The sequence below is a fragment of the Callionymus lyra genome, chromosome 1 (assembly GCF_982586985.1).
Source record: "Callionymus lyra chromosome 1, fCalLyr1.hap1.1, whole genome shotgun sequence".
In the NCBI taxonomy this organism is placed as follows: Eukaryota; Metazoa; Chordata; class Actinopteri; order Syngnathiformes; family Callionymidae; genus Callionymus; species Callionymus lyra.
In genome coordinates this window covers 22,924,541-22,952,174 of record NC_141818.1, presented here as the reverse complement: position 1 = coordinate 22,952,174, position 27,634 = coordinate 22,924,541, and the positions used below count along the sequence as shown (strand labels likewise).

Below are 27,634 nucleotides of genomic sequence, written 5' to 3'. Positions count from 1 at the left end.
AGGATTGAGAGGATTGTTTCAGCAGGTTTTAAAAAGACCCCGGTGGAAGTAGAGCAAACACCTTGGGGAAAATATTTCTACGATTTTTGAGAAGCTATAGTAAAAGTACATCCATTGTTTGTCCGATATCTGTTTGTACAATATACCTCGGCAAGCAGTGTTGCAGCAAGATTTTAAAAAGGCAAGAGTGAATGGATTTGAAATAAGACTGGGAGATAAGTTCGTTTTTTGAAAAATAAGTTAATCATGAACAGGTTAAAGGTGATATTCAGATTAAGCACCATGATAAATGTTATGTTTTTATTACTGACACTATGGGATCTCTGTGTGCTAAATTAGATGGATGACGACTCAAATTCAACCAATGACTATTAAAAGTGGATTTAGGCATTTTATTGTTTAAAGCATCATTTTTTTTAGCTTCAATGACGTGGAGCCTCCGTTGTGACAAACTACATCTATATTTGTTAATTCAAGTAAGAGTCTCTTGTTGTGTTTATAATTTTGTCTTCCTGGTTACCTCAAAAGACTCAGTACTTCATATGAAAAAAACAGTTTCTGACCCACTGTTGTAATGTATTTTGTTAGTCACATGACAATGGCAGTACCCCTGGGCGGGGAGGGGGGGGCAACTTTGTTAAAATAAAAGTATAATAATCTATATAATAGTTATACTATTAAAAATTACAGAAAATATCAAAGGTTAAAGATTATGTTACATATTGTTTTATTTTGCTTTAATAGCACCCCCTTCTTTTTCCAAACACACACACACAAGGGTACACCTAGTGCACCTCTTTATTGCTGTTTTGTTTAGCAATTGCTTTGTTTGTGCTGTGTCAACTTTAATATACAAACAATACACGAGGTGAAAGATAATAACCATTTTAATGCCACTAAAAATGCAAAACAACATGCTCTTCTTCTATGCTACACATTATTCTCTGGAGCCTCCAAAGTGACTCAACCACAGACTTCGGGCCATTTCTTTGTTAAAAAGGTATTATACAGTGTGAGATCATTTCTCCTTCACTGCCACTTTGGCTCTAGACAAACGTTTTATTGAACCACTTGTCACCTCAACTGTTCCCAAATGCACAATATGCTGCAGGTCATCAGTATAGTGCGCTTGACAAGGTCCATCATTTCCATCCCAGGTAGCAGGAAAAACATTAGAATAATAGGCAGGAGTATCAGCTAAATGAACGCCAGAAGTCACATTTAATGCTCCACATTTGAGGACTTATCTGCTGATAATCTTCAACACATTCACATCAAACGGTTTCCTTGTACGGCGCCATCTGCAGCCACGCATAATAGATGTTTCTGATCTTACAAGTTGACAAGGAAACACACTTTACTTATCTATATTTATAAAACAGAGACTTCAGGATTTATTTACTATACAATGTTCTTGTCAAAACCTCTCATGCTATTTACTTAGCATGTCCTAGTGGTTACACCTGCTGTCTGTCTTTCTTCCTCTTATGCTGTTTTGAGCTTTATGACTTTGTTTACGTCAGACAAGCATTCACAGGCGAGTATTGTTCCTCTGCGTGCACCAAACAGTCCGGGATTAAGTATTGTAGATGACGGATCCGTTGCTCAAGATGGAGCCCTTGGTGGCCTCGGTGCTGACGGTGGAGAGGGGCACGCTCTCGTAGCTCTCCGCCACGCCCCAGCAGCGACACCGCAGCAGCGTGGACTTGAGCTGCTTCTGAAAGTTGCTGTTGAGGAAACCGTAGATGATCGGGTTGACACATGTGGAGGACATGGCCGTGAGGTGGCAGAAGGAGAAGAGGACGTCGTGGCCACAGGCTGGGAGGGCCTCGTGGTCCCAGTCCAACAGCGTGTTGAAGACGGTGAGAGGAAGCCAGGAGATGGCGAATGCCACGACCACAGACACCAGCATGATGTTGATCCGCGTGGAGCATTTGTTCTTCTTCTCAGTGATGTTCCTCCCACGCTCCACCATGTCCTTTCTTCTTCTGAGGCGCAGGTAGATGTGCAGGTAGCACACTATTATGAGAAGGAGTGGGAGGATGTATTGGAAAACAAGCAGGAAGGTGGTGTAAAATCTACGCCTTTCCACTGATGGCCAACGCTCCATACAGACGAGATGCTCGCTGAGAACGATGGAGATGTTGTGGTTCTGTAATGGCACATCAAGGACATTATATACGAAGAAAGGAACAGAAATTGAGCCGGCGGTCAGCCAGGTCACGGCGACGGCTATATAAGACTGGTTGACGATCGGCTTCCATCCAGTGGGGTGGACGATGAGCTGATAGCGCTCCATTGCGATGAGTACCAGAGAGAAGATGGACACTGTGATAGAAATGCACTGAATGAAGGCTGTGAGCTTGCAGAGGGCCTCTCCCAGGACCCAGCGGTCCATCAGGGTGTAAATGATGGTGACAGGCAGGCACACGATACACATCAGGATGTCTGAAGCCGACAGATTGGCGATGAAGACGTTGGTGACGTTGCGCATCTCTTTGTGCCGCATGATGACAAACACCAGGCAGGAGTTCCCAATCAGCCCCACAGCCAGGACCGCGCTGTAGGCCACGATGAGGAAGGTAGTTCCGCTCAGCGTGAGCGAGCAGTCGTCCTGAAAATTCCTCGCCGCCTCGTTGTGGTTAGAGAAGTGCTGCTGTTCCATACTGGTAACCTTGTGCTGTCGTCTAAAGGTCAAACTGTGCGAATGTTTTCGTCTCTATTCTGCCATGTGCAGCTGAAGCTCAGAACAGATGATTTAATGTCTTCAATCGTCCTCCTTGACTGTCTGGGAGAAGAAAGAAAAGTTGTGATTTTTAAGTTAAGTTAAACAATAAAACACTGACTCACTTCCTATAAGAGGGATTGTTCTGGTTTTAAATACAAATATTATACGTCTGGAAAAGCTAACTTCCTTCTTTTTGACACAATGTTAATGCGATACATTTATCTTACCTATGTATTTCACTAGAAACAGTGTTTATAGCAATGAGCTCATGTAAACAGCAGGTGGCAGTAGTGGTGATGAGCACATCACACAATAGTCAAAGAAGAGTTGCTCACAACGAAAACTTTCCTAAATTCACAAGGATCTCTAGAACTACATTAAAGGGCAACTAATGTGTGTGTCTAAAATTTATCTTGGAGGAAGATTATTACGTCATAATAGACTCCGCTCTCATAACCTCTCCTTCGCAGAGATTTCAGATGGGGGAGGGGGGGTTTATAGAGTAATAACTTCAAGACATGGTCATGATGAGGGACTTACTGCATCTTAGAGAGGAAGACTTCAACATTTGAAACATGAAACATGTGTGAGTCAGGAGAGTTGCCCTTTAAATAATAATACTAATGTGTACATTGTTCCATTATCAACATTCATTGACGACACAGATAAGAACATAGGAAACAATAAAGCAATCAACGTTATTGCTTTTCATTCCATTTAAATGAAAATGTAATTTTCTGACTAGTAGAGACTAAGAATGAATTAGATTTGATTTACTGTAAACCCTGATTTATTGTTACTGTGACAGGGGGTTTCAAAAACAGATGAAGGTCTCTACATGCCCTGTTTATATTTAAGACTGGCATTTTCTGACAAGTTCCAAACTAATTGGATAAATTGTGCTCCGGCGCACATCTCACTTTGAACATCCTTGACATGAGGAATTAAAGGGACAGTGGAATAAAGCGATGCGTGACTTCTACTGATTTGTTCTTACTATTTAAACATTATGTTGTTGCTGATTTCACCACAAGACAGTAAGTAATTCTTATTTGTATAGCGCTTTTCTAGACCAGGGTCACAAAGCGCTTAAACAATCAAAACAATATTCAATAAAGTATATACTTTAAAGGTCAAGATAAAACTGATAACACAACAGGAGTTCCAGAAAATCAAGGAAACCTCACTTGATAAACCACAGACTACATGCCACACATTCATTTAGAAGAGGTTTCTTATTTGAATAAAAGTGTTTGCAAAGATCACGGTTGATTCATTTGTGAGAGAAGAAAATGATCAGACGATTATGGCGTCTTTGTGGTACTTCAGAGAATGGATGTCACTTCCAGATTAAATAGACTGCACAGCCGCCTGTGGATGGAAAACCATCAACAAAACGTCCTCTTTCATCGTAATGATATTCTGATTTAAATGTCCATAACGACTCCAACTGCAATTTCACAGTCGCCTCCTGCATTTTTTTTCATCAGTTTCTTTAAATGAAGCCTCACATTAGAGACTGGAAAAATCCAACACTTTATTTTAAACTCGTTATTTTACTCAACAGCCCAAAAAAAACAGCTATTGAATAACAACACGGTCTACGATTTCACATTTAAAGCCTACGAAAACATGGTAAGTTGAAAGCAAAGAAGAAAACTGGCAGTGAGGATTCTTAATGATGACGATAATTGCAAGTGAACATTTCACACATTACCTTTTCGGTTGAAGCCATAAATAAACACTGCTCATGCCACTGAACTGACACTGGAAACAGCAGCAATTCAATGGTTTAGTTTGAACATGCAGCGATATCTCCCGAGCAGATATGAGGAAAATTGTTTCATTAAAAACAGTTAATAGACACATTTTGAAAAACCTCATTAAGTCACTCGCAATTGCTGCTGCTTTCGCAGTATTTACAGTTTTTAAATATCACTCGTTCTTTGAGGGTTTGGAGGTTCAGATGATGTTTACCATTTCAAACATTAAAATAGGTTCAGACAAACTAATACATATTAATTATTAAATATACTAATTTCCATGACACCTTCGCAGAAAATGCTAAACTGTACGTAAATACCAATTTAATAAATTGAGCGCAGCAATACTACAGTAACTGAAACACAAATAAATAACCTTACAACTAGTGTCAAATTCAGGCTATGGGGCCAAATGCAGATCATCAAGTTATATTTGTGGGTCAAAAAAACTGAGAGGAAACTTTCACCTCTGCTTCGATAGATTACATGTCTTTAAACGTGTGAGCAAAAGGTTAGGATAATTAAATCTGTCCCAAGTGACTTTCATTTGACCTTCAATTATAACGGAAAAGTGCAATTGCTAACCCATAACTGACTCATCTTTATTCTTAAACAGGAACAATTTCTTCCCAGTTGATGGATTAATACATTGGCTTTCGGTCTAATTCTTGTGATTTTAATGAAGATAATCACCTGATCTAACCTACTTAGAAACAAGTGGTTAATATTACAGACGGTTGTTTGTTCTCATTAGTATTTCTATCTGTCTTGGATAAGAGATTATTCCACCACGTTTAGAAGTTATCTCTTTATTTATTCTGCATTTTCCTTTATGTTTATTTTGTTTGCCTAGTGTGACAAATATACGCGTTCTAAACCAGCCACACATGATGAAGAGTACATCTTCTGGTATTAAAAATGCATTTTGAATGTCTTGGGAGTGTGTGAGCTCGTCACTGGAGAGAAACAGCAGCTCAAGTGCGAACCTTTCTACTTTCTCAAGAGCAACATCCATCCACGGCGCACCTGCTCACCTGCAGGGATCCGCACTTCTAGTAACGCGAGGGTCGCGTGGAAATTAACATAGAAAAGTGGAATAGACAAGTATATAAAACTACAACTCACTCGTGGCCGAAAACTTAGTAGAAATCTGGAGAAAAAGAAGATTTGATGATCTTACCGAGTTATTTGGTGCGCATAGGTGTCGATCCGAGGAAGAGGAGCCGGTGTGTGAGAGAGAGGAGTGTGTGTGTGTGTGTGAGAGAGAGGAGTGTGTGTGGGTGTGAGAGAGAGAGGAGTGTGTGTGTGTGTGTGAGAGAGAGAGGAGTGTGTGTGTGAGAGAGAGAGAGAGAGGAGTGTGTGCGTGTGAGAAAGAGAGAGGAGTGTGTGTGTGAGAGAGAGAAGTGTGTGTGTGAGAGAGAGAGGAGCGGGTGTGTGTGTGAGAGAGAGAGAGAGGAGTGTGTGTGTGAGAGAGAGAAGTGTGTGTGTGAGAGAGAGAGGGGAGTGTGTGTGTGAATGAGAGGAGCGGGTGTGTGTGTGTGAGAGAGAGAGAGAGAGGAGCGGGTGTGTGTGCGAGAGAGAGAGGAGTGTGTGTGTGTGTGAGAGGGGAGTGTGTGTGAGAGAGAGGAGCGGGTGTGTGTGTGAGAGAGAGAGAGAGAGGAGCGGGTGTGTGTGTGTGTGTGTGTGTGAGAGAGAGAGAGAGGCGGGTGTGTGTGTATGTGTGAGTTGAGTGGATATATAGATATATAGATAGATATATATCTATATATCTATCTATCTATATATATATATATATATGTGTGTGTGTGTGTGTGTGTGTGTGAGATAGAGATGTGTTCGTGTGGGGGGGGTGTGAGTAGCATGTGTGCGTGTGCGCGTGAGGAGCGGGTGTGTGTGTGCGCGTGAGGAGCGGGTGTGCGCCCGGCAGCAGTGGAACAGACCGGGATGCGAGTGCAGACTTTGGTTACATAAGAAACACGCACGCGCACGAACGCTCGCACCTACGCACGCGGACCAGCGGGGTACAAGACTCACACGCACGTCACATAAACGTTTCCTGCACATGTTGGTGAAGTTAAGTTAACTGTCACACTGCTGTGATCTCTCACTAAACATTATTTTTCATTTAACAAATACACACAAGAGACACGTTTATATGTTGGTGTGTGACGAGAAACATGGTTCAATGAAGGAACTATATTGTGTCCAAGATGCTCCTTCATCGCATTCTCAACTATAGAACATTATGATTTTGATTAAATATACGGATGAATGTCTGGAGGGAATGTTGATCAAAATAAAAACATCAGAAACACAATCCTTGTCCTCTCTAATGTTCAAGTTAACCTACAATCGTCTCCATTTACTCTATAAGTCAGTAAGTAAATTAGTATTTTTTATTTATTCATCAAAAAGCAACATGTTGGTAAACAGAAGGCAACCCTAACCATAAAGCAAAAACCAAGAATGAGGATAATTAGTTAAAAATATACGTTTTTTGACAACAGAATCACCCATTTTATTTTGATTCTGATGCAAGAAAGACATCACCACTGTTGGCCTTATATTCAACTAAAACTGTTTGAGTCTACTCATAACTGACTTTTATGAAAACAAGAATATATAGTGTCATTATGATCTGTTATTAGCTGGGTTTCCATCACACTTGCAAATGAGAATAAAATAAACACTGAAAAACACAATGAAAACACCTTTTCTGCAATTACACATGACAGATTGTAAAGCTTAGTCACTAGGACAGAAGAGGAGTCCAATCATTTTTCATATTTGAAGAAATGATTACCTTAATATAAAACAGCAAAAACAAGATTTTCAGAGTCCATTTCCTGCTGCAGTCATTTAATGGCCGTTAGAAGACTCCAGCTAAACCTTTAATGGATGAACATTTGAGTTGCTATTATGGAAACCTAGCTACTGTGTAAGGAATAGTGACATTTTTTAATTCATATGATGATGTTCTTTAGAAATACAAGTTTCGGCATAAATTGTGAAAGAGCTCTGAAATTAAGGTGTAAGTATAAGTCATATAATTGAACACATTGCACGACAGATGGATGACAGTTTTAGTTTTAAAATATGAAAGTCATTTTCAATCTTATTTGTTAATTGATTAAGTCTTTGAGCATTTTTTTTACATTTGAATTGAGAACTATTGCAGCCTTTGGATGGAAGAAAAAAAATGCACAGAGGAAAACAATAGTTTAGTTTGAAATAGTTAATTTGTGCGTCTTAAAACACACAGAGAAATACATACTGTATGATGCAGCTTTTAAGTCAAAGGTGATGGATCTGGATTTTGAAGAATGAAATAGAGATACGGAATTTAAAGTGATAGTTCACCTGAAATTCAAACACTCATTTTCTAACTCACCCTCATGCCCATGAAGGGTTGGGATTATTTTCAGAGTAATCTGTTCCTTTCTAGGGTTGTAGGAAAAGATAAAACTCCATTTTAGTGAAGAGACTCAGTTGTCGTCGTCTTCATCTTCCTCTAAAATAAGACACTTAACAACATCCAAATACCTCCGTGGTGCTCGTCTGCAATGTCTATCTAGTATTGAAGCCTCGAGGCTAAAAATGTTTTTTTTTAATTAAACAAGTCTGTATATTTTAAGCTTGTTCGCAGTTAGACTATCACTTTAGACTCAGCATCAATGAATCGATGGTAAGACGACAGCTTGAAGCTTCAAGAGTTAATAAAAGAAAACAGGACATTGTCTTTTCTTGAGGGAAAATTTCTATCTTGCTGTTTTACTGCTGTGTTACAGTCACAGGGCACCAGCTTTCTGTGTTCTATCATGTAACAATGACATGGACAGGTTTATAGATCGGTGCAGCCGATATGTAGAAAATATGTTGAAGGAAATGTTCACAGATTAAGTCAGTGTAGCTTAAACGAAGGTGCAGTCTGTTGTCAGTAAATGACAATAATTACATATCCATAATAGAATTAGATCCCCGCATGTTTTAAATACTGAGGACGAGCTGGATCAACCTGGTTAAGGGTGAAGAGGTGGTACTTCATCTGTGCACTGTCACACCTGGAAAATCACATAATCAATACAGGCTTTTATCCTCCTCTAACAACTCACAGTCTCTGAAGCTTGGGGCGGTGCAGACGCAACATTATGAACTGGAACTGAACTTAGATGGGGACCTCTTTGTCTCTCACATGCACACCTCCGGGACACTGGCTGATGTATAACAATCTGACCACCCAGTGAACCCCAAACTTTTACCTGACAGTTGTTAAAAATCTACATCATTGCTTCAACAAAACATAATAATAACATAGTTCAATAATCAATAAATGATTGATCAGGACATTTTCATGAAGCTCTGAGCACAGATAAGAAACGTGGGCACGGGCTTGTGTTTTAGTTGAGCATCTACCAAAGTACACAGAGTGGTTTTATGGCACCGACAGTACAATGGTGCAACAGCATTTAGAAAGTTTTGACTGTCTCCTCCTGCCAGTTCTCGGTCCTAGTTGCATCACACATGCAATATTTATGTTGGATTTGAACCCTCCCTCCCCCTTCTTGACATGTAGCACAGGAAATGTATTTGTCGGGCTTAATAATGTGTTTGTTTAGTGCCCGGATGTGAGTTACTGAAATGATTTGACACTCAAATCAACCTCCTCGTTCTTATGTATCCACCAAATTATGTGTGAAATATCACGACCCAATTACTCAGCACCTCATTCAGATGGAGCTGCAACACAGATGCCGTGCTCTGATTACAAGAAACGCTCGGAGTATCTTTAGACGAGTGTCTCGTATCCTCGCAGATCGCCTTCTTCCAAAGATTGTTTGCGGCTTCAACTCAAGAATGAACACAAAGACAGTAATAGCCATTTGTCTGAAGGCTGGTGAGGTGAAATGACTTGCAACAACAACTGCTCTGTGGGTGTTTTCTTGAAGACGTTGACATGTGTGTCATTTCAGATGAATCTGTGCTCACAGCAGAGGGAGGCTGTGAAGGATATGGTGGAGATTTGTACTTCAACCCTCTCACCTTCATGGACATGATTAATTTGATCCTCTGTTGTTTTATAGATTGACAGCCCATGCATGGTTTTAGTTAGTGTTATTTTTGACATATGTTATAAGTGACAAGTCACTCTCCTCTACCATCACCCACTGGCCCACCATTACATTTCCTAAAGCCACGTGAATGAATGAAAATGAGTGAAGTGATGAAAATACAAGGTTTTACAAGATAATAACCAGCACGTTTTACTTCAATATAATAATAATCATATTATTATGTTTATTTATTTTTAGATGATATAAATACTCAAATTCAAAGATATAAAAACAATAAAATACAGTTTACAAATGTACATTTGGAGTTATTAATGTATAATGTAATGAACCCATTAGGGCCACTTGACGTGAGGCATGTGAGGAGGTGCACAGTGGATACAAAGGGTTATTCCAACTAGTGATGGCATTAGTGGATTTTGGCTGGAGAGGAGTGAAGAAGATAAATTGTTCATCATATTTAAAACCATAATCGATGTCCTGGTGAACCGTGTGTGTGTGTGTGTGTGTGTGTGTGTGTGTGTGTGTGTGTGTGTGTGTGTGTGTGTGTGATAACTTTAACAAACTGTTTGCCTACGTGGACGCTTCACATCTCACGTCCATGTTTGATTAAATCTATCTCCATATTTGGATTCCAAGAGAGAATCGACTTACATAACCTTCAGCGATTCTTGTGGGAAAAATTTTGATAGTTTTACGTGTCACTGCCAGTATAAATCAGCAATAAAGAGAGCTGTAGCTCAATGATGCAATTCTAACTGTTTATTTTTGGAAGGAATCAAGCTGAGATCATCATCAAATACCATGTTTATCAATGCGTGGGTCTGTCTGTGGAAATGAATGAGTCTAGATATAAGTCAGAGATTAAATGATTGACAGACTTGTTTTGTTTTTACTTCAAATATGAACGTGACACCGGCAGGTGCTGAGGTCAGCGTACAGACTGGATGCAAGCGGGCAGAACCATAGGATGGGTGAGTGGCGCGCTGGAGCCCAATCGAGTCGGTACCATGAAAAAAAGAGCCCTGCTTTAATATATATGTTAATAAGGAGCTTTCATTCCACCGACGCGCCATTCATCCCACACCAACACCTGGCTTTAAAAAACCCTGTATTTAATTGAATAGGTTATTAAATGCATGCACATCATCACCATTGTGAAAATTGTTGACGCTCACGGATAAATGGCTACGTTTTCAACATGCACACTGTAAAGGACATGAATCAATTAGCTTCAGTTTGTGATTGACGTGACGATACCATCTTTGAGCATAACTCAACAACACAGCTAGAATGTCAATAACAACCCTTATAATCATAACAACAACAACAATCATAGAAATAACGTTTCATTCTCAATTTAATGAACATTTATTTACTTTCCCATGTGTTACACTACAAAAGATTTGAGAAGCATCATATTGTGTTGCCATGGTTACTCACAAGACAAATGACTCCAACCACTTGCAATATTTCCTCTTCATTGAAGATAAACATCTAATAGTAATTCATAGGAGGCTTTTATATCTTATATAAATGTGGCAGACTCAAACAAGAATCTCTTACATCAGTGTTTTTTTTCTCTCTTGTTGTTTCATGGCAATGTCTCTTGTTACTTAATTTAATAATGTTAATTCCATCTCAGAGTTTGATTTCACCACCTGAATGCAAATGTGTCGTCTCGCTCTCCAGGTTTCAGAAAGTAAAGTAAATGAAGGCGTTGGTGTTATTATATAGATAGAGATATAGATATTCTCGAACAGTTACCGTACTTACAAAGTACTGAAGGATGTTTCCTGGTCATGCTCAGGTGTTATCCAGCTAATAATGGGTCTTAGTAGAACGCAATACAGACGAGTGTAACACAACATGCAGCACAGGGTGAGAGAGAACAAAGGAAACGGAGGCTACACTGACTGACTGATGAATTCATCAGACCTTTTATAAGAACACATGTTGCTGCAGTGAACCTTGTGCTCCCTCTGATGAGGGCTCGGCATCATGTGGCTGCAGCGTGTCAGCAGACATGTTGCTCAAGACTCCTACACTTTCCTAAACCCAGTTGTGACGTCATCTTCGTTTCTGCCTTCGGTTCTCATGAATCCACGTTGACATATCATGAGTATGACCTTCTGCTCTCGTCTGCCCTGACTGCTGGGAAAATATATTATCAACCTGTGGATTCTACTCTTTGCATGTTTAACTTTCACTTCAGGAACAGTGTTTATAAGTCAATAATAATTCAGTTCAGTGCTGTCCTCTGCTGTCAACGCCACACGTCAACACTCCTACTCTTAACTATGAACAGTGACAGAGCACAAAGACCCAAGGGTTGTTGTTTCATGTCAGCTATGTCGATCAAAAAGATCTTTTGACAGTTCCACCCCTGAAACATCCACTTTCAGCTACATCTCCAGTAGAAATGTCGCACCAGGACAGCAGAAAGGTGCACTTGAAGGTGAAATCTGAGACGTAAATAAATACAGTTTGAAATGAGGTGCGTAGAAATGAGGAAGACGCTTTTAGTGTCAAATCCCTAAAGAACGTCACATTCAGACCCTAAACCTTTCCTGCTACGATGAAATTACTGCCGTGATCTGTGTCATGATTCCTTTTATTTTGTCACTTCCTCCTGCGGCTCTTCCCTCCTGTGGGTCCACTTCACAGGTGACTCTGCAAACAGCTCCTTTGCAGCTGCTTCATAAGATTCCTGGTTCCAGTCCGTAGTGTCACCTCATGCTCAAGCCAGAGCATGATGGGTAATAATGTAGCAACACAGCAAAGTGCTATAAGTAGTGATTTAAACCAGTGTAATCATGTAAAGGCAATTCAAAAAACTTTTATTTCATCAAATATGATTTGAATTTTATTCAAATGTATTTAAAGATTCTGACTCAAGACATGCCGACTTTCTATTTAAGTAGTTGATTTATTGGGTTACAAAATAGTAAATATGTTTGCAAAAAAACATTGTAGAACGTTTATTTGGAGGATGAAGTGTCAAAATGCAATTCACTTGAAAAAAGTTTTTTCATTCTTGATTGCTTATAAAGAGAATTACAATTTATTACAGACTTAAATATAACTAGGATAAATCGATAGCGAAGGTAGACAAAAAATGGAAAGGGAAGATAAAGGAATAAAAGTAAATAAGTTAAACAAGTAACGTCTTTCATTTTCAGCTATAGTTTTTATCTGAACCTACATGGGCTTCATAAACTGAAAGTATGGCCCGGGATGGCAATTTTTCCACGTCTGATAATACACTATCTATATACATTTAGTTTTAATATATACTGTAGATTCTCAGAAATGGGATACATTAGATCCATTCAGTTATGTTACATTGTATTTTCTGTGGTGCTGTCAAGAGATTAAGAAATGTTGCGATTAATGAATCATGATCTTTGATTTATATGAACCCACCTAAAAAGTTTGAATTTTTTTTTTGTAAGTTGAAGTATCAACAAACAAGTATTATATGATTCCCCAGAACAATCAATGACCACTTCAGGGTGACTGACCATTGTTTTCAAACCGACAACTCAATCACAAGAGAACCGATGCACAAAAACAAAGGTTCACAATAATAACAACTTGCAAATACAAAAGGTTCTGTTAAAGATTAAAAATTAGAAAACAAAGTACTTATTATGGCAGTAATTAATGAATCACGATGAATCACTAATTTTGAGACCACTGCTCTGTGAATCCAGGTAAAATCCTGGAAAGTTTAAAACTCAACAAACATGTTAACATATCAATATATTCCACACACACATTTCACTTGACCTGTACAACATTATACATATAAAGTAATCCAACTGACCAAACTCTACATTAAAATAAGCTTTTGGCTTCCATCAATAAAATGCTTTTTTTGTAGACATTTCAGCAAACCTGTCAATAAATGTCACATTAAGTATTGTTATGATCCTGCGGATCTTGCACCAGGCACCCCAGGGAGTTTAGTAAACTCCCATTCAGCTCCTCTGGATCCATTGGTAACAAAACACTCTTTTCTTTTTGCCAATTATTTTCCTGCCGTGCTAAGCAGCTTTTGTGAGACCTCTGAGGAGATATCTCTGTGGATGATCTACGACTGAGCAAGCGTAAAAGGGGAAGTTGAAATAGAGGTGACGACAACAACCATATTCTGTCATAAATCTATGTTTGTGGCTGTTCATGCCATGAGACGACCAGCTGTTTGTGAGTCTGTCACTCATGGCATACATCTGATCACCTTTTTTGCCTAATGCTCTGCTGCTTACATCAATTTATGTCCTTATTGAGACTTTTTGTTTGTGTAGGGACCTGCCCGCATCTCGTCCACAACCCGAGGTTATAAAATGATCCATAGATAATAACACGGATGTGAAAGTCTTTTATATGGACGGAGCTGACACCCAGATTAAACAAATAAGTAATTTAATCTTATGTTTCGGTCCTATTGTGATATCTTCAAATGGGTTGAAGTGTGCAGGAGTGAGTTCAGCTAAAGAATCGATCAGACAGTTCAATATGCCTTTCAACACTTCACCGGATCCATACTCTCGGTCCCCGTGGAAATGGTGAGTGAGCCGAGATTGGCTTCGCCGACCACTTGACAGGCGCTCGCGGAAAACTAAATTGAAGTGATCCTTGACACCAGCGATGTAACGCTGTCCGATGGATCGCCCTGGGGCTCCGACTAACCTCGGCCAAGTAGAAATGCCACGGTGCTGCAGGTACCAGATGACAGCCACGTCACTTGTACAGATCTCATCTGACAGAGAGAGCACCTCTGCTCTGCTTACAAATGTGACTTCTGCAGGCTGGACACTCTTTCTACGTCAACCTATGACTCACCGCGCTGTTTCTTAGTGGGTCTGATGGGAAAATAGATCAGGCAAATTAATACATTATTATCTCAATGTTTTCCAGAAGCATCAGAGGGTCTAACAGATATATATATTTCTAATTAAACAAAAATGTATTTTCTTCATGCCCTGTAACGTTTTCTGACAAGAGAAATTTTGGGAGAAGAATAAAAAAAGTCTGATCTTCTGTGCATGAATTCATGAAATCTTAAAGGGACACTAATGTGAAACAAATTGTAAATTGTAAATGTTATTATATTTATGTTTAATGTTTTATTCTAAAATGATTGATGTTTGTTGATGTATGTTGCACAGTGGACAGAAACAAAGTTCTTATTAGTGGACCCTCTCCACTAATAATGGCACTAATGTGATTCTGATGCCTTGATTTTTGCATATGCACTTTAATCTTCTACCTTCACCGACACGACAGACAGATTGCGAATAAGGTGTTTATTTATAAGGAAGCTCGTGTATATCCTTGTGTGGATCCAGTATCTCTTATGTATCTCTTCTTTGATCCTTGTACTTTAAAGTAGAGACATGTATGGGTTACACCATGTAAGGAAACCCACCTGTCACAAGCCATCCTGGAGTTGAAAAAAGAAAAACTAAAAAACCTTTGAACCGAACGGATGTGGGAGAGCAAACCTCTGAGCTGACATCCTTCAACTTCACGAGCGAGAGACGGATGATAGAATGTGTTGAATTGTTCATCTAAATCTGCGTTTAAAAAAATCTACATTCATATCAAATCAATTTATTGTGAATAAAAAGAATTAAGAAGAAGAAAATAGATTAAATAATAAAGCAAGTTAATGAAAATGAATGAATGCCAGACTGGAAATAAGAAGACTAGAAGTGACAGAGCTCAGTGATATCTTTATCAATAATTCACAACGAAACTCAAGTCATAAAACTTTCAAACAACTTTATTATCAAAATCGTTTTCTATTGTAAGTAAAAAAAAGATTGTTTCAAAATGAATAAAATAGTATTCAACATTATTAAATAGAAGCGGTCGATATCCAGATATCTTAAAAGTTACATACAAAACATTCAATTTTATTTTGACCGGAAGTCTCAAAAACAAATGTTTCCAGAAAGACATGTTCAGCGGTGGAGGTTGTTCAGCTTGACCCAGAAACAACACAATGGATTCAACAAACACATTTGTTTTCATGCCTTTGGGTCACATTGACCCTGAGATAACACAGGGTTTAAGGTGTTTTATTAAAAGATATTTTTGTAATTATTGTTTTTATCTCAATTATTTTGTGAGGTGTTTCATTTTCACAGGAAACCAATTGAAATACATATTAAACATCCAGATGACAAAACACTCCCGAGAAGTAACACAGATATAGGAAATTCATAGTCGGGAACTCTTTTTTCATTCTTCAAAAAAAACAAATTAGCAGTACATAAGTCATATCCTGTAGCTCCAGGCATAGAAACAAATGTTGCTGACGTCTGTGGATATGTGGCGGTTCTGTCACAGCTTAATGCCTCAACACTCAATCCTGGAAATTGCCAAGAAGATGGTGGGAATCACACCTTCAATACCTGCTATTAAACCAAATAGATGCACCATCATTTGTATCCCATCTCCACCCACACGGTCAACCTTTGACCTCAATTCTGTGACGAGCAAGAGATGGCGAGAAGTCTATCAGATGATGAATATTGAGCCTGATGAGCCACAATCATTCAGTGTAAAGACACGTCGAGCCACACTTCAGATCCCACTGGGGGGGACGATAAGAGGCTCTTCTAACAGATTCATAAGAACGTAATGATAATAATGATGTTCCTATGAAATAATATTCATATAAGCCTCACATCTGTTGGAAAATAAACCCTGAAATTTAAAATGTAGTAAACTTTTTTTTAAATCTTATTTTTAATACAAAAATGTTGAGGAGAGAAATAGAAAAACACAAACATATCAAACAAAAATACACATTGAAATCTGATGGTGTAATAACAAACGTGTGCACAACAAATTACCACCAAATGAAAAGTTATACAAACCTATCGCTATAATAGTAAAGTTATGAAATAACCCGAGAAGCTGTGTTTAAATAAAATACAAATAATAATGCCTTTTTTATGTCTATCAATATTATCATGTTTATAAATAAAACAATGAAATCACATGGTTCAATAAAATCACACTGTTCAATAAAATCATATGATTAAATAAAATCACATGGTTCAATAAAATAACATGATTCAATAAATCACATGGGTCAATAAAATCACATAATTTAATAAAATCACATGGTTCAATAGAATCACATGGTTCAATAAAATCACATGGTTCAATAAAATCACATGGGTCAATAAAAGCAAATGGTTCAATAATATAACATGGGTCAGTAAAATCACACTGTTCAATAAAATCACATGGTTCAATAAAATAACATGATTCAATAAAAGCACACTGTTCAATACAATCATATGATTCCATAAAATCACATGATTCAATAAAATAACATGATTCAATAAAATCACATGATTCAATAAAATCACATGGGTCAATAAAAGCAAATGGTTCAATAATATAACATGGGTCAGTAAAATCACACTGTTCAATAAAATCACATGGTTCAATAAAATCATATGATTAAATAAAATCACATGGGTCAATAAAATCACATAATTCAATAAAATCACATGGTTCAATAAAATCACATAATTTAATAAAATCACATGGTTCAATAAAATAACATGATTCAATAAAATCACACTGTTCAATAAAATCATATGATTAAATAAAATCACATGGTTCAATAATATAACATGATTCAATAAAATCACATGATTCAATAAAATCACATGCTTCAATAATATAACATGATTCAATAAAATCACATGATTCAATAAAATCACATGGGTCAATAAAAGCAAATGGTTCAATAATATAACATGGGTCAGTAAAATCACACTGTTCAATAAAATCACATGGTTCAATAAAATAACATGATTCAATAAAAGCACACTGTTCAATACAATCATATGATTCCATAAAATCACATGATTCAATAAAATAACATGATTCAATAAAATCACATGATTCAATAAAATCACATGGGTCAATAAAAGCAAATGGTTCAATAATATAACATGGGTCAGTAAAATCACACTGTTCAATATCATCCCAGCTGAGCCATGTGTCAGCAAGAGGCTGTCATCTTGCATGAGATGGAGGTCCAGGTTCATCAAACATGAGTGCCAGAGCTTGAAATGTGTTGAGAAATTCTGTGGCTGAAGGAAATTGATTGCTCTCCTGGCAATCACTGAGCTGGTTATGGACAAATTGTACCAGCCAGAGTTGCACCTTCATGCTTCTTTTCAGACCATCACAGAAGACAAACTAATGCATTTGACCCTCACTAAGGAAAAAAATTGAATTGTTCATTCAATAAAATCTAAACTTTTACTTTCCAGTCAAATGTTTTCCAAAATGATTGAAACTCTGAATTAAAGGTAATTGCATAATGTACATGTCATTGTTGGTAAATCCTACTAGCTCATGTAATGATTGTTTAGTTTGTAACAGCCATAACTCATGTAGTAGAACTTACTATGTACATAAAACCATAAACTGACACAATAAGAGCAGATGTATCCAGAGATTCCAGGACATTCAAAACAATATCTTCAATTTCATGTATTTCTGCTATAACACATTCATTTAATACTTCTAGTTTTAGTTTTTTCTTTGGTTAGATATCATCTGTTAGGAGTAACATTACCAGATTTTTTGTTTTTCTTGTTTTGATTTTTAATGTAATGTAATGTAAGGAAACTGTTTGAGTGAACACTACATATGCTAGTTAAGCTAGTCAATAACAGGACTGTCTGCAGTCGTTCCAATGGGCATTTAAATACTGCAATGTATAATGGTTATATTTGTTTGAAAATGTTTGTTACCTTGTTGTTACAATGAATTGATGTACTCTAAGAAAAGAGAAAACTATGTAGTTATTTTAACCTGTATGTCTGAGAGTGTTTTTGGTAGGAAGTAGTGATGTGTTGATAAAGCTTCGTGAAGCAGTTTCCTTCTTTTCAGAGTCCACTAGATGTCACTCTCCACTCTTTAATCTAAGATTTTAGACTTCATTTTCAAACCGAGGGCGCCACCTACTAACCCTTCAGTAGTATAACAGTTATTTGACCTTCACTGACCAAATCTCAAAATATCTAGTGTGAGTCATTGTAAAACATTTGAACTGGTAACTTGTGTTCTTGTTGTGTTGATTAATAAGTTCATGATGTTTCTCTTCAAGATTTAAGCTAATTTATTCAACTGGCCATGCTTTTTAGCACTATAATTCTGTAATGCTGGATGTAAACTTCAGTGTGCATAAACCCCGTACACTTGTATGTACCTCACAACTACCATCTCCTTCATGTTGTCACAACAGACGTGTCCAGACATGCAACCAGTAAATTAAACTTCTGTATTTAACCAGCTCTATGCACATTGGTGTTGAACCACTGGTGTCAACTTCATGTTCAAATTTAGCTTCATGGAACAAGTCATAGTGGAGGATGGAGGTCGATCTGGAGCCATGCAGTCCCAGACTAATCAACGCTTTTGTCCTCCGTCCGCTGTTTTCTTTCCTTATCAGATGCTTCTCCACATGGCGGGTCAGTGTTTGTCACAGTGATTTTCCAGCTCCCTGCATCCTTCTCCGAAATAAATGATTCCTTTCACATGCAAACACGTGCACAAGTTTAATAGCGCAAGTATGCTGCTGCAGAAATCACCTGGCTTTAAACGGGGTCATGAAGATGAGTGGTAAAAAAGGATGACCAATAGTGAATGAAAAGTCTCGTTCAAAGGTCAAGGTTCATGCACGGAGAGTGATGCGGGAATAGGACTGCCACAATTAGCCTCCGGTGAGCAATCCAGATAATCACCGCTGCTGCTGGAGAAGATTTAGAAAGACAGCCGTAGGTTTAGAGGTGAGTTGATGGAGCGACCTGGAGAGTTCTCTCTGTCCTCTGGTCAGTCATAGTAGTAACGCTGCATTATCTGCTGCTATTTACAACAGAATTTCTCTTGAAGACAGAGTCAGGTGCGAGGAATTCATGACCATCAGTTGCAAATATCAACTCCAGAACGAAAACCATTAACACTTAGAATCCAACTTCAAATTATGTTAGACTGCAAAAATAAATCAGGTGATGGATCATTCGTGCAGTTTTTGGTGCAGGCAGGGAAATCTCTGCAATTCCTCTCAAGACATGATGTATGTAAATTGAGCGTCTGAGGAAGATGAATAATAATGTGAAGCCAACGCAGGCTTCAATTTTAAAGCATGATCGTCATGAAATATTGAGTTATAAAAGAAATCAGCCGGATCATGCGGTTATGAAACCGTTAAAAAAAAAATGTTGAGCATAATCTGATGAAAACCCAAACTGGCCAAATGATGAATGAGAAATATGAACACATGACGACACTGTTATTAAAGAAATTCAGAAAGATATCATTGGCTACTATTTTTATCTCAAAGTCAAGAAAAAAGTTCCTTTCTGTCATGGTGGAGATGTTCTGAGGTAGTACAACTTTGAATAAGTAAGTATTATAAAGAACGAATGTTAAAATGATTAATAGCTTCTGATTCTCCTTCTGGTGTTTTTGCATTATTTCCATATCTACATCTAGAGGTTTGTGATATAACAGATAGAGTTTAAGGATCGTAATGTCCTAGAAGGTTGATAAGTATGGATTAGATGTAATGCACGATTGTGCTAGCTAGCATGGAAATCTTTGTGGCAATAGGCTCATCATTTGTATAATATGTTCAGTCATAATAGCAAATATATATTTGAAAGACAATCACGTTTAAATCATGCAATAAATGTAAATGAAACTAAATGACTAAGTGTAAACCATTTTAGGGAAAACATTGTTTGACATAATATAACATTACACACAGGAATTATGACCAACTAATAATTTGGAGACATATTTTGTGCTACAAAAAAAGAAACAAAAATGATGAAGCCTTTTTAACAGAGAAGAGACTATTGCCATGATAGAAAGTCTCAGTAAAAAAAACAAACACGTGTTGCTTTTTGGGGTTTCGTTTAATTTCATTTTATTACATTCTTATGATGAAAAATCATTAATTACAAAAATAAATAAATAGTTATGGAGCAGCGCTCTCTGGGGGCACATTAAGATATAGCATGTTAAAGCGAAACAATAATATATTGGGCCGGTGATCGTGGAAAACAAATTAAATTAAAACACTTAAAACACTAAAATTAAAAAACGGTTTTTTTTTCAATAATCTTTTTTTTTTGTATTTTGGGGGTAATAATAAAAAAAAACATCTTCCGGTCCAGTGAACCCGTTCATCCGATGAACCAATAGAATCGTTCACTGTGTGTGTCGTCAGAGGTAAACAGACAAACGTTAGACTTCTGCACGTTATATTATCGTTCTTTATTTCGATATAACCGTCCGCGTATGTGACGCAGCTCGTCTGCATTTTGACTTTCATTTTCGGTGGCTGCTTCACTAGCATGCTAACTTCCTGGTCAACACCCGAGAGTGACAGCTGAGACCTCCTTCTTCCTGTGTTGACAGAAGCTACTGATGTCGTCATGCTCTGCCGCCCAGTCGTTCCTCCAACACGGTGAGGGGGTCATGCAGCGGTGAAGAGCTCCCGTGACCCGCCATGGCCGAGGACGAAGAGTTGAGTTCGAGCGGTCGCTTGAGCTGCAAGACCTTCTGTAGCCTGACCCACTTCCGCAGCCTGCTGGACAACCTGCTGGCCCTCAGACAGGGAGGCGTCCTGTACGACGTGGTGCTGCTGGTCGAGGGGAAGAGACTCCCGGGTCACCGGATCCTCCTGGCAGCCTCCTGTGACTACTTTAGGTGACGCTCTGCATGACTTACTGTCTGAGATTGAACGACATTCACCCCTCAAAATATTTACTTTCAGACGTGAAGAGTTAAGCTTTAGATCCTCTGACTGATCGAACCTTTCATTTTCTTGATCAATCAATATTTATATTAAATACTGCAATATGTGTAACAAATCCAGAGGCTGGAATGAATGTACTGACAAGGGCAGAAAACAAAGCTCAAGTATGTACATGATTTCACAACAGTAGCAAAGTCCACGAATACAATGAAAAGATATCGAACAGATTAAACTCGTAAAGACACATAGTTATTTAGTTATTTTCCTGTTTGTGTTTGAACCCGCCTTGTGACGCTGTGGGGTGGAAAATGGAATCGTGGGCCTGCCAAGCGAGTCCGACGGGATGTGAAATCTGAAAGGAAAGTTTATTGTAAGATGTTGTCGTGCCAGCATAGACCCGTGGTCTGTAGAATGAGGTTAGTTACCAGAAGGCGAAGGCTTAACTCAAGATGAAATGCTTGTAGTTGAAGCAAGACGAATGATAAATGTCAGTTTACTATATCTAGATGGTATGTGGTGCCCTCAGTCTAAAATGTCAGTTAAAATGAAATGCATGTTCAATAGATTATACAGCAGAGAGTGATATAGTGGACTAGATGAAGATGTTTCATGAAGCCTCAGCAGCACTGGACGGTCTAGTGGATAAACCATCCAGTCTGAATTAAAGGAGAACTAAGATACCCGTGGAACGATGAGGGGGGGAAGTTCTTGACTATTCACTGGTGGCATTGTTTGGTGGGCGTCACATGATTAAATGGTCAGTGCCTGGACCATCCTTCAGACATGTGACTCATGATCAATAATGGTCCAACAACGAACACTCGTCAACAAATATATCGATCACTCCCACGAGAGGGAGAACATTTTCATGACTACGCTTCTTCTAGGGTGATGTTTGCTGGTGGCCTCCGGGAGACGCAGCAGATGGAAATTCCCATTCATGGTGTCTCCTACAATGCCATGAAGAAGATACTGGACTACATCTACACGTCCAACATCGAACTGGACCTTGAAAGTGCTCAAGAAGTGCTGATAGCAGCCACTTTGTTACAGGTAAGGTTTAAAGAAACGGTGGCTAAAGTCTTCATTCGTGCATGTTGATCATGATATGGTTTTCGTTAAAGCTGGAGAACGTCATCAGCTTCTGCTGCGCGTTTCTCGACTCCTGGCTGGACGAGAGCAACATCCTGGAGATGCTTCGCCTGGCGGACTTCTACGGTCTGCAGCAGCTGCACGACAGAGTGCACTCGTACATCCTCTGCAACATCCAGACCTTGTCTCAGTCGGACGTGTACCGACAGCTGCCGCACGACGAGGTCTTCCAGGCTCTGTCCAGCGACGAGCTCCAGGTGGACAGTGAGAACGAGGTGTTCGAGGCGGCGCTGTACTACCACTACAGTCCCGAGGAGGTGGAGACTGACCAGGTGTACTTGCAGGTCAGTCAGAAGGTGTGTTCCACTCCTGCGCCGACACCCGTGTGTCCTTCTGTGACGGTCCAGAGTAACAATGACGTGTTGCTGACGCAGGACAAGCTGGGAATGCTGGACACCGTGCGCTTCTGTCTGATGGAGAAGCAGGTCCTGCAGCGGCTGCACGGGCGTCTTGACCCGTGTCCACTGAAGGAGACCATCTCTGAGGCTCTGAGTTACCACGAGAAGGAGATGCTGCAGCCAGTCGTGCAGGGAGCCCACAACCAGCCGCGCTCCACCTCCTACTGCATCCTGGGCTTCGGCGGCACGTTCTCTTCGAACTCCGTCATCGAGAACGAGCGTTTGTTCCAGGTGTTCCACCAAAGCTGGGGCGAGTGGAGGACCCTCGCTGGCGCTCCCATGCTTGGGATGTCCAACCAGGGAATCGCTGTCCTCAACAACTTTGTGTATCTAATCGGGGGAGACAGAAACACCATTGAGTCGACTGCATCCTGCTGCTGTCGGAGGTAACAGATGTCATTGCCTCACTACCATCTTTATTTACTAGCAGGTTTTTTTCAGAATCACCTTCTGCGTTCTTGCTATTTCATGGATTAGTTTTTGCTTATCTTACTGCATATTAAAATATTTTGTAACCTCCCTGGCTAACAAGGCTACGAGACGGTCTGCAGTTTTTATACCTTAACTGCTGCTGTAGACCACAGCAAACCCCAAGACACAGACATGCTTGTTCTCAAACTGCACTTGTCAACAACAGCTGCAACTCTCTACTGACCTTTCACACCGGACACAAAAACAAACTTACTTCACCTCAGCCAATCAGTAAGTCTCATGACGCTCAGTCCCATGACAACCTCACCGACCGACTTCAAACTCTGAACTAAACCACTACGAAATAGATGAATCTAAGTGATGTACGTTTTTGAGAGTGTATAAACTGTATGACAATTTGGAATATGTAACATTTGTGGGAAACGTTTTATGAAGAGTGCAAGGATTAGAAGGCCTCAACATTCAAACAGTCACTGTTTTGCTGATTTTGTTTACTGTGGTTTTCAAAATGTAACCCTGAAATAAACGTAGGACCACTGTAACTAAAAAAAAACATCTGAATAAATTGAAGTGAGATTTTTTAGATAATATAACGTAAAGAGATAATGGATGTCAACAATTAAACAGAGAATTCCAATAACTGTTTAACTAAAAGGTAAGACAGACAAAACTTTCTTTTAATAAAGATATTTACATTAGAAAATACGCTTAAGCCCCACCCACTTAAAATGCACTGTTTTGGCTGAGAAGAAGTCTCGTCCAAGCAACCACACCCACTTTGCTCTGATTGGTCACAAAAATATGAGTTGCATTCCAGGACTCTCGTTAATTTCAAACTCACCCCTAAAACTCCTGTTTTGTACATTAAAAATGAATAATAAAAATAAGGTTTGCTGCTGAATGTACACATTACAAAAACACCTAAAGGCAGAAGTAACTCTCACCGTGTTTACATAAATATTTATTTTGTTTCACAATTAACATGTAGGTACTTAACTGATTTAGGGCTTCTAGGGGAGGACACCTGCACCAGAGTGACGTCAGAATGATTAATTTTAACCTGAACCTCGTTTTGCGAAATTTCAGACGGGATGAATAACCTACTATACCTATAACTACCTATAACCTAATTTTTTAGAGGAGGAGTTCAACATTTACAACATGAATAAGTCAGGAGAGTTGGGTTTTCATATTAGGTTCTCTCTAAAGATTTTGGACCCTTGTTTGTAAAATATTTAGCTGCCCTTTTCTCAGAGGAAACTTTGTAGATAATTATAGATCAGAAATCTAAGAGTCTTACGGTTTTTATAGTATATTTTAAAGTTAAATATTTTTTTTTTAAATCTCTTCTTTTTTTCAGATATGACCCCCGTCACAACAGTTGGTGTGCCATCGCATCCCTGTTGAACAGCCGCGCAGACCACTGTGTGTGTGTGTTGGACGGACACATCTATGCCATTGGAGGTCGAGACTACACGAGCGTGCTGGACACCGTGGAGCGCTACGACCCTCACACCAACACGTGGCAGCTGGTGGCGCCTCTGCCCAGAATGGTAGGCTGCTGTACCGACAGTCCACACAAGAGGGAGCCACACGCCTACCGCTGTAACCCATGGTTCCTTTCTCAGGTGTACGCTCATGCAGGAGCAGCTGCCAACGGGAGGATATACATCACATGTGGTTTCAGAAGTTCGGTCTATCTCCGGGAGACCCTCTGCTACGACCCATCCGCCAACACCTGGACCGAATGTCCAGACGGGCCAGTGGGTCGAGCGTGGCACGGCATGGCGGGAGTGAATGGACGAGTGTACGTCATCGGGGGGAGCAATGATCCCAACGGCTACAGATGTGACGTTCTAAAGGTAGACAAGCTAGAATACATTAAGATTCTTTTTTTTTTTTTAAAGTTTACACACTTGGACGTCCTTGTATGCCACATATAAAGTTTTCAAACACACATTCGTGTTGAGTGTTCTTGGTGAACACAACATTTTGATGCATTTTCTTCATGTATTATACTTTTGTTTTTCAGACCGCATGTTTCGAACCCTCCACCAACTCTTGGTCCGTCCTGAGCCCACTGCCAGATGGACACGGTGAACCCGGGATGGCGGTGATGGGGTCCCTCATCTACGTGCTGGGCGGTCGCTCCTACAACAAGAGCAACAGGATGAAATACGTCCACGTGTACGACACGGAGACCAACCAGTGGACATGTGACGCTGATTTCAGGGAGCGCATCTCGGGCCTCGCCGCCTGCGTCGTCCTGATGCCTCGTGCTGTGATGGCGCTGGCCAAGCGACCGGACAGCCGCGTCAAGGCACTCTTGGACGTCGGAGATATCGGAGACACGGACTCTAGCGAGGACTGAACCTATGACACTGACTTGACGTCATCGCAACACCTGACCATTTGCTTCGATCACATGGTCTATCAGTGCCTCTAATGTAATAAGTTATTCATGTCGACGGCACATAGCATCAGGTGTTTTATGTGGACATGATTGTTATGGTAACACTGACGGCTGCTGCCTCTGGTCATGCACCTTATTATTGAATTACTTCCTAATGTGAGGATTCTAATGTTTTTGATGCAGGATGTGGAGAGAAGAACACGTGCAGCAGCGGTTCAGCGAACAAATTTTCATTCAGGAGTCAGCATGGTGCCTTGTTTCTAAAGTTCTAGTCAGAAAACTTGTTTGTAGTTTTGCATCTTACTGCCCCCATCTTAAATGTGATAAGCTTTACCTCCGTCTTAATGGCTATTTACTAGGGGTGTGTAATGGCAAGAATCTCGATACGATACGTGTCACAATACAGGAGTAACAACGATATGGTGATATATTGCTATACTGTAAGAACAACGATGTACTTGTAGTATTGACTGAAAACTTAACTGCAGCTGGATCTTGTAGGATTTAATGGTTCCTTTTGCTGCGTTGGACATAATGAATGAAGTTTGAGAGAAACATTAGAATGAACAAAGGCTCTGATTATTTGTATGTTAATTGTTGAAAAAAAACATTATCTTATTGTATACAGACTTTATTGATATATTAATCATAAAAAAACATGATTAAAAAATGAAACATTTGAAATCAAAAGAAATAGAGATACGGTGCTGTTGACTATTGATACAGAATCGTGAAAATAATATCACAATATGTATTGTATCGAAACCTCACTCTACTATTCACCACCAAGAGTGATCGATCCTCAGCTCAGTGGTCATCTGTTGTTACTTATTTCGTCTAAATGACGGTTTTGATTTATATTTACTGTCTCAATGCGACACAATCGTAATAAAGAACACAATCTGTTGAGGTTTGCTCATCTATCTGTTTTTGACAGATCACAAAGAATGCATATTGAATTACATATTGGAAGGGCTGTATTTTTACATTCTGTTCTCTGTTCTCTTGAATATGAGTAAAGTAGCTTTTATTTTTGTGTCAGGCGACTTTACAGAATCTTTTTCTTACAAGGCAAGTCAGGTATTTAGTTACTTGAGGTAAAAGAAGCGGATCACAGTCGCTATGTAAACGTCCCTCTTATCTGCATGGATGCTGTATCAGGTGATGCTGCCACATGGTGACTCTCTGGCTCTTCCTCTGTCTCCTACAGTTCCTCTCCATTTGGCCCTGTTGCTCCGTCCTTTATGGAGGTTGACTGCTGCTCCCTTCTCCTGGTCTGTTTCATCTGCATCTGTTACCGAGCCTTGAGTCGCCCCCCCCCCACACCTCACCCCCCAGTCTTTCACACTGTTGTGTTGTTGTTGATGGTGGAGGACCGACGGCAGCGTTGGTCCTCCACCATCACAAATGAGCTCCATGAACCTACGACAGATTCGTGTCTTAAGCTAGCACCACCTGGGGAATATGTCAGGTGTCGGAAAGGGCACTTAACCACGACAGTGGCTGTTACGGACCTGTCAGCGCTGGTCGATGCTGCTCTCTGCTCCACCATTAGAACAATTAAGCAAGAAAACGGTGTATTGATTCAGAGTTGTGTTGTTGGGCTCGTGTGGCGGGGGAGTGCGACACATTCTTCCTTCTTTACTCTTCAGACCATAACCAAGATGGACGCTATTGATGGCTCGATCGATGCTCGGCAAAAGGACAGTGTTTGACGTTTAATCAAGAAATACCGGTTCACAAGAAGACATCTAGGTTGGACTCATCTCACTGGCTGAGCTCTTACATGAACGATGGTCAAATGTACGACAATGTCTTGCTCATTTCTAGGATTTTAAAAATGATTCTGGCCAAGCGTGGCGTCTTC

The 27,634-nt window shown here is 39.5% G+C and overlaps 2 protein-coding genes across 5 annotated transcripts; one reads left to right on the top strand and one right to left on the bottom strand.

The window, feature by feature from the left end:
- Positions 1-869: 869 nt before the first annotated feature.
- npy8br (neuropeptide Y receptor Y8b) lies at positions 870-5,855 on the bottom strand. 2 transcript variants are annotated; one of them, XM_087797546.1, is made up of 2 exons: positions 5,672-5,855; positions 870-2,788 (listed from the first exon to the last, which is right to left on the bottom strand). In XM_087797546.1, exon 2 carries the CDS (start codon positions 2,663-2,665, stop codon positions 1,577-1,579), a length of 1,089 nt encoding a protein of 362 aa, XP_087653672.1. In that variant the 5' UTR covers positions 2,666-2,788; positions 5,672-5,855; the 3' UTR covers positions 870-1,576. The 2 variants fall into 2 exon arrangements, with proteins under 2 accessions (XP_087653672.1, XP_087653679.1); XM_087797553.1 differs by having other exon boundaries at positions 870-2,784.
- Positions 5,856-20,822: 14,967 nt separating this feature from the next.
- On the top strand, positions 20,823-26,679 carry klhl22 (kelch-like family member 22). Of its 3 annotated transcripts, XM_087797528.1 has the most exons (8): positions 20,823-20,843; positions 21,033-21,323; positions 22,260-22,425; positions 22,497-22,820; positions 22,899-23,308; positions 24,715-24,907; positions 24,983-25,216; positions 25,387-26,679. In XM_087797528.1, exons 2-8 carry the CDS (start codon positions 21,124-21,126, stop codon positions 25,723-25,725), a joined length of 1,866 nt encoding a protein of 621 aa, XP_087653654.1. In that variant the 5' UTR covers positions 20,823-20,843; positions 21,033-21,123; the 3' UTR covers positions 25,726-26,679. The 3 variants fall into 3 exon arrangements, with proteins under 3 accessions (XP_087653654.1, XP_087653661.1, XP_087653647.1); XM_087797535.1 differs by lacking the exon at positions 20,823-20,843 and having other exon boundaries at positions 20,868-21,323; positions 22,497-22,808; XM_087797521.1 differs by lacking the exon at positions 20,823-20,843 and having other exon boundaries at positions 20,868-21,323.
- The last annotated feature ends 955 nt before the right edge of the window (positions 26,680-27,634 follow it).

Coding starts and splice junctions, on each gene's coding strand:
- npy8br (XM_087797546.1), bottom strand. CDS start 2,665: ATGGAACAGCAGCACTTCTCTAACCACAACGAGGCGGCGAGGAATTTT.
- klhl22 (XM_087797528.1), top strand. CDS start 21,124: ATGGCCGAGGACGAAGAGTTGAGTTCGAGCGGTCGCTTGAGCTGCAAG. Junction 22,426..22,496: donor TAGCAGCCACTTTGTTACAG/GTAAGGTTTAAA, acceptor TTTTCGTTAAAG/CTGGAGAACGTCATCAGCTT. Junction 22,821..22,898: donor ACTTGCAGGTCAGTCAGAAG/GTGTGTTCCACT, acceptor TTGCTGACGCAG/GACAAGCTGGGAATGCTGGA.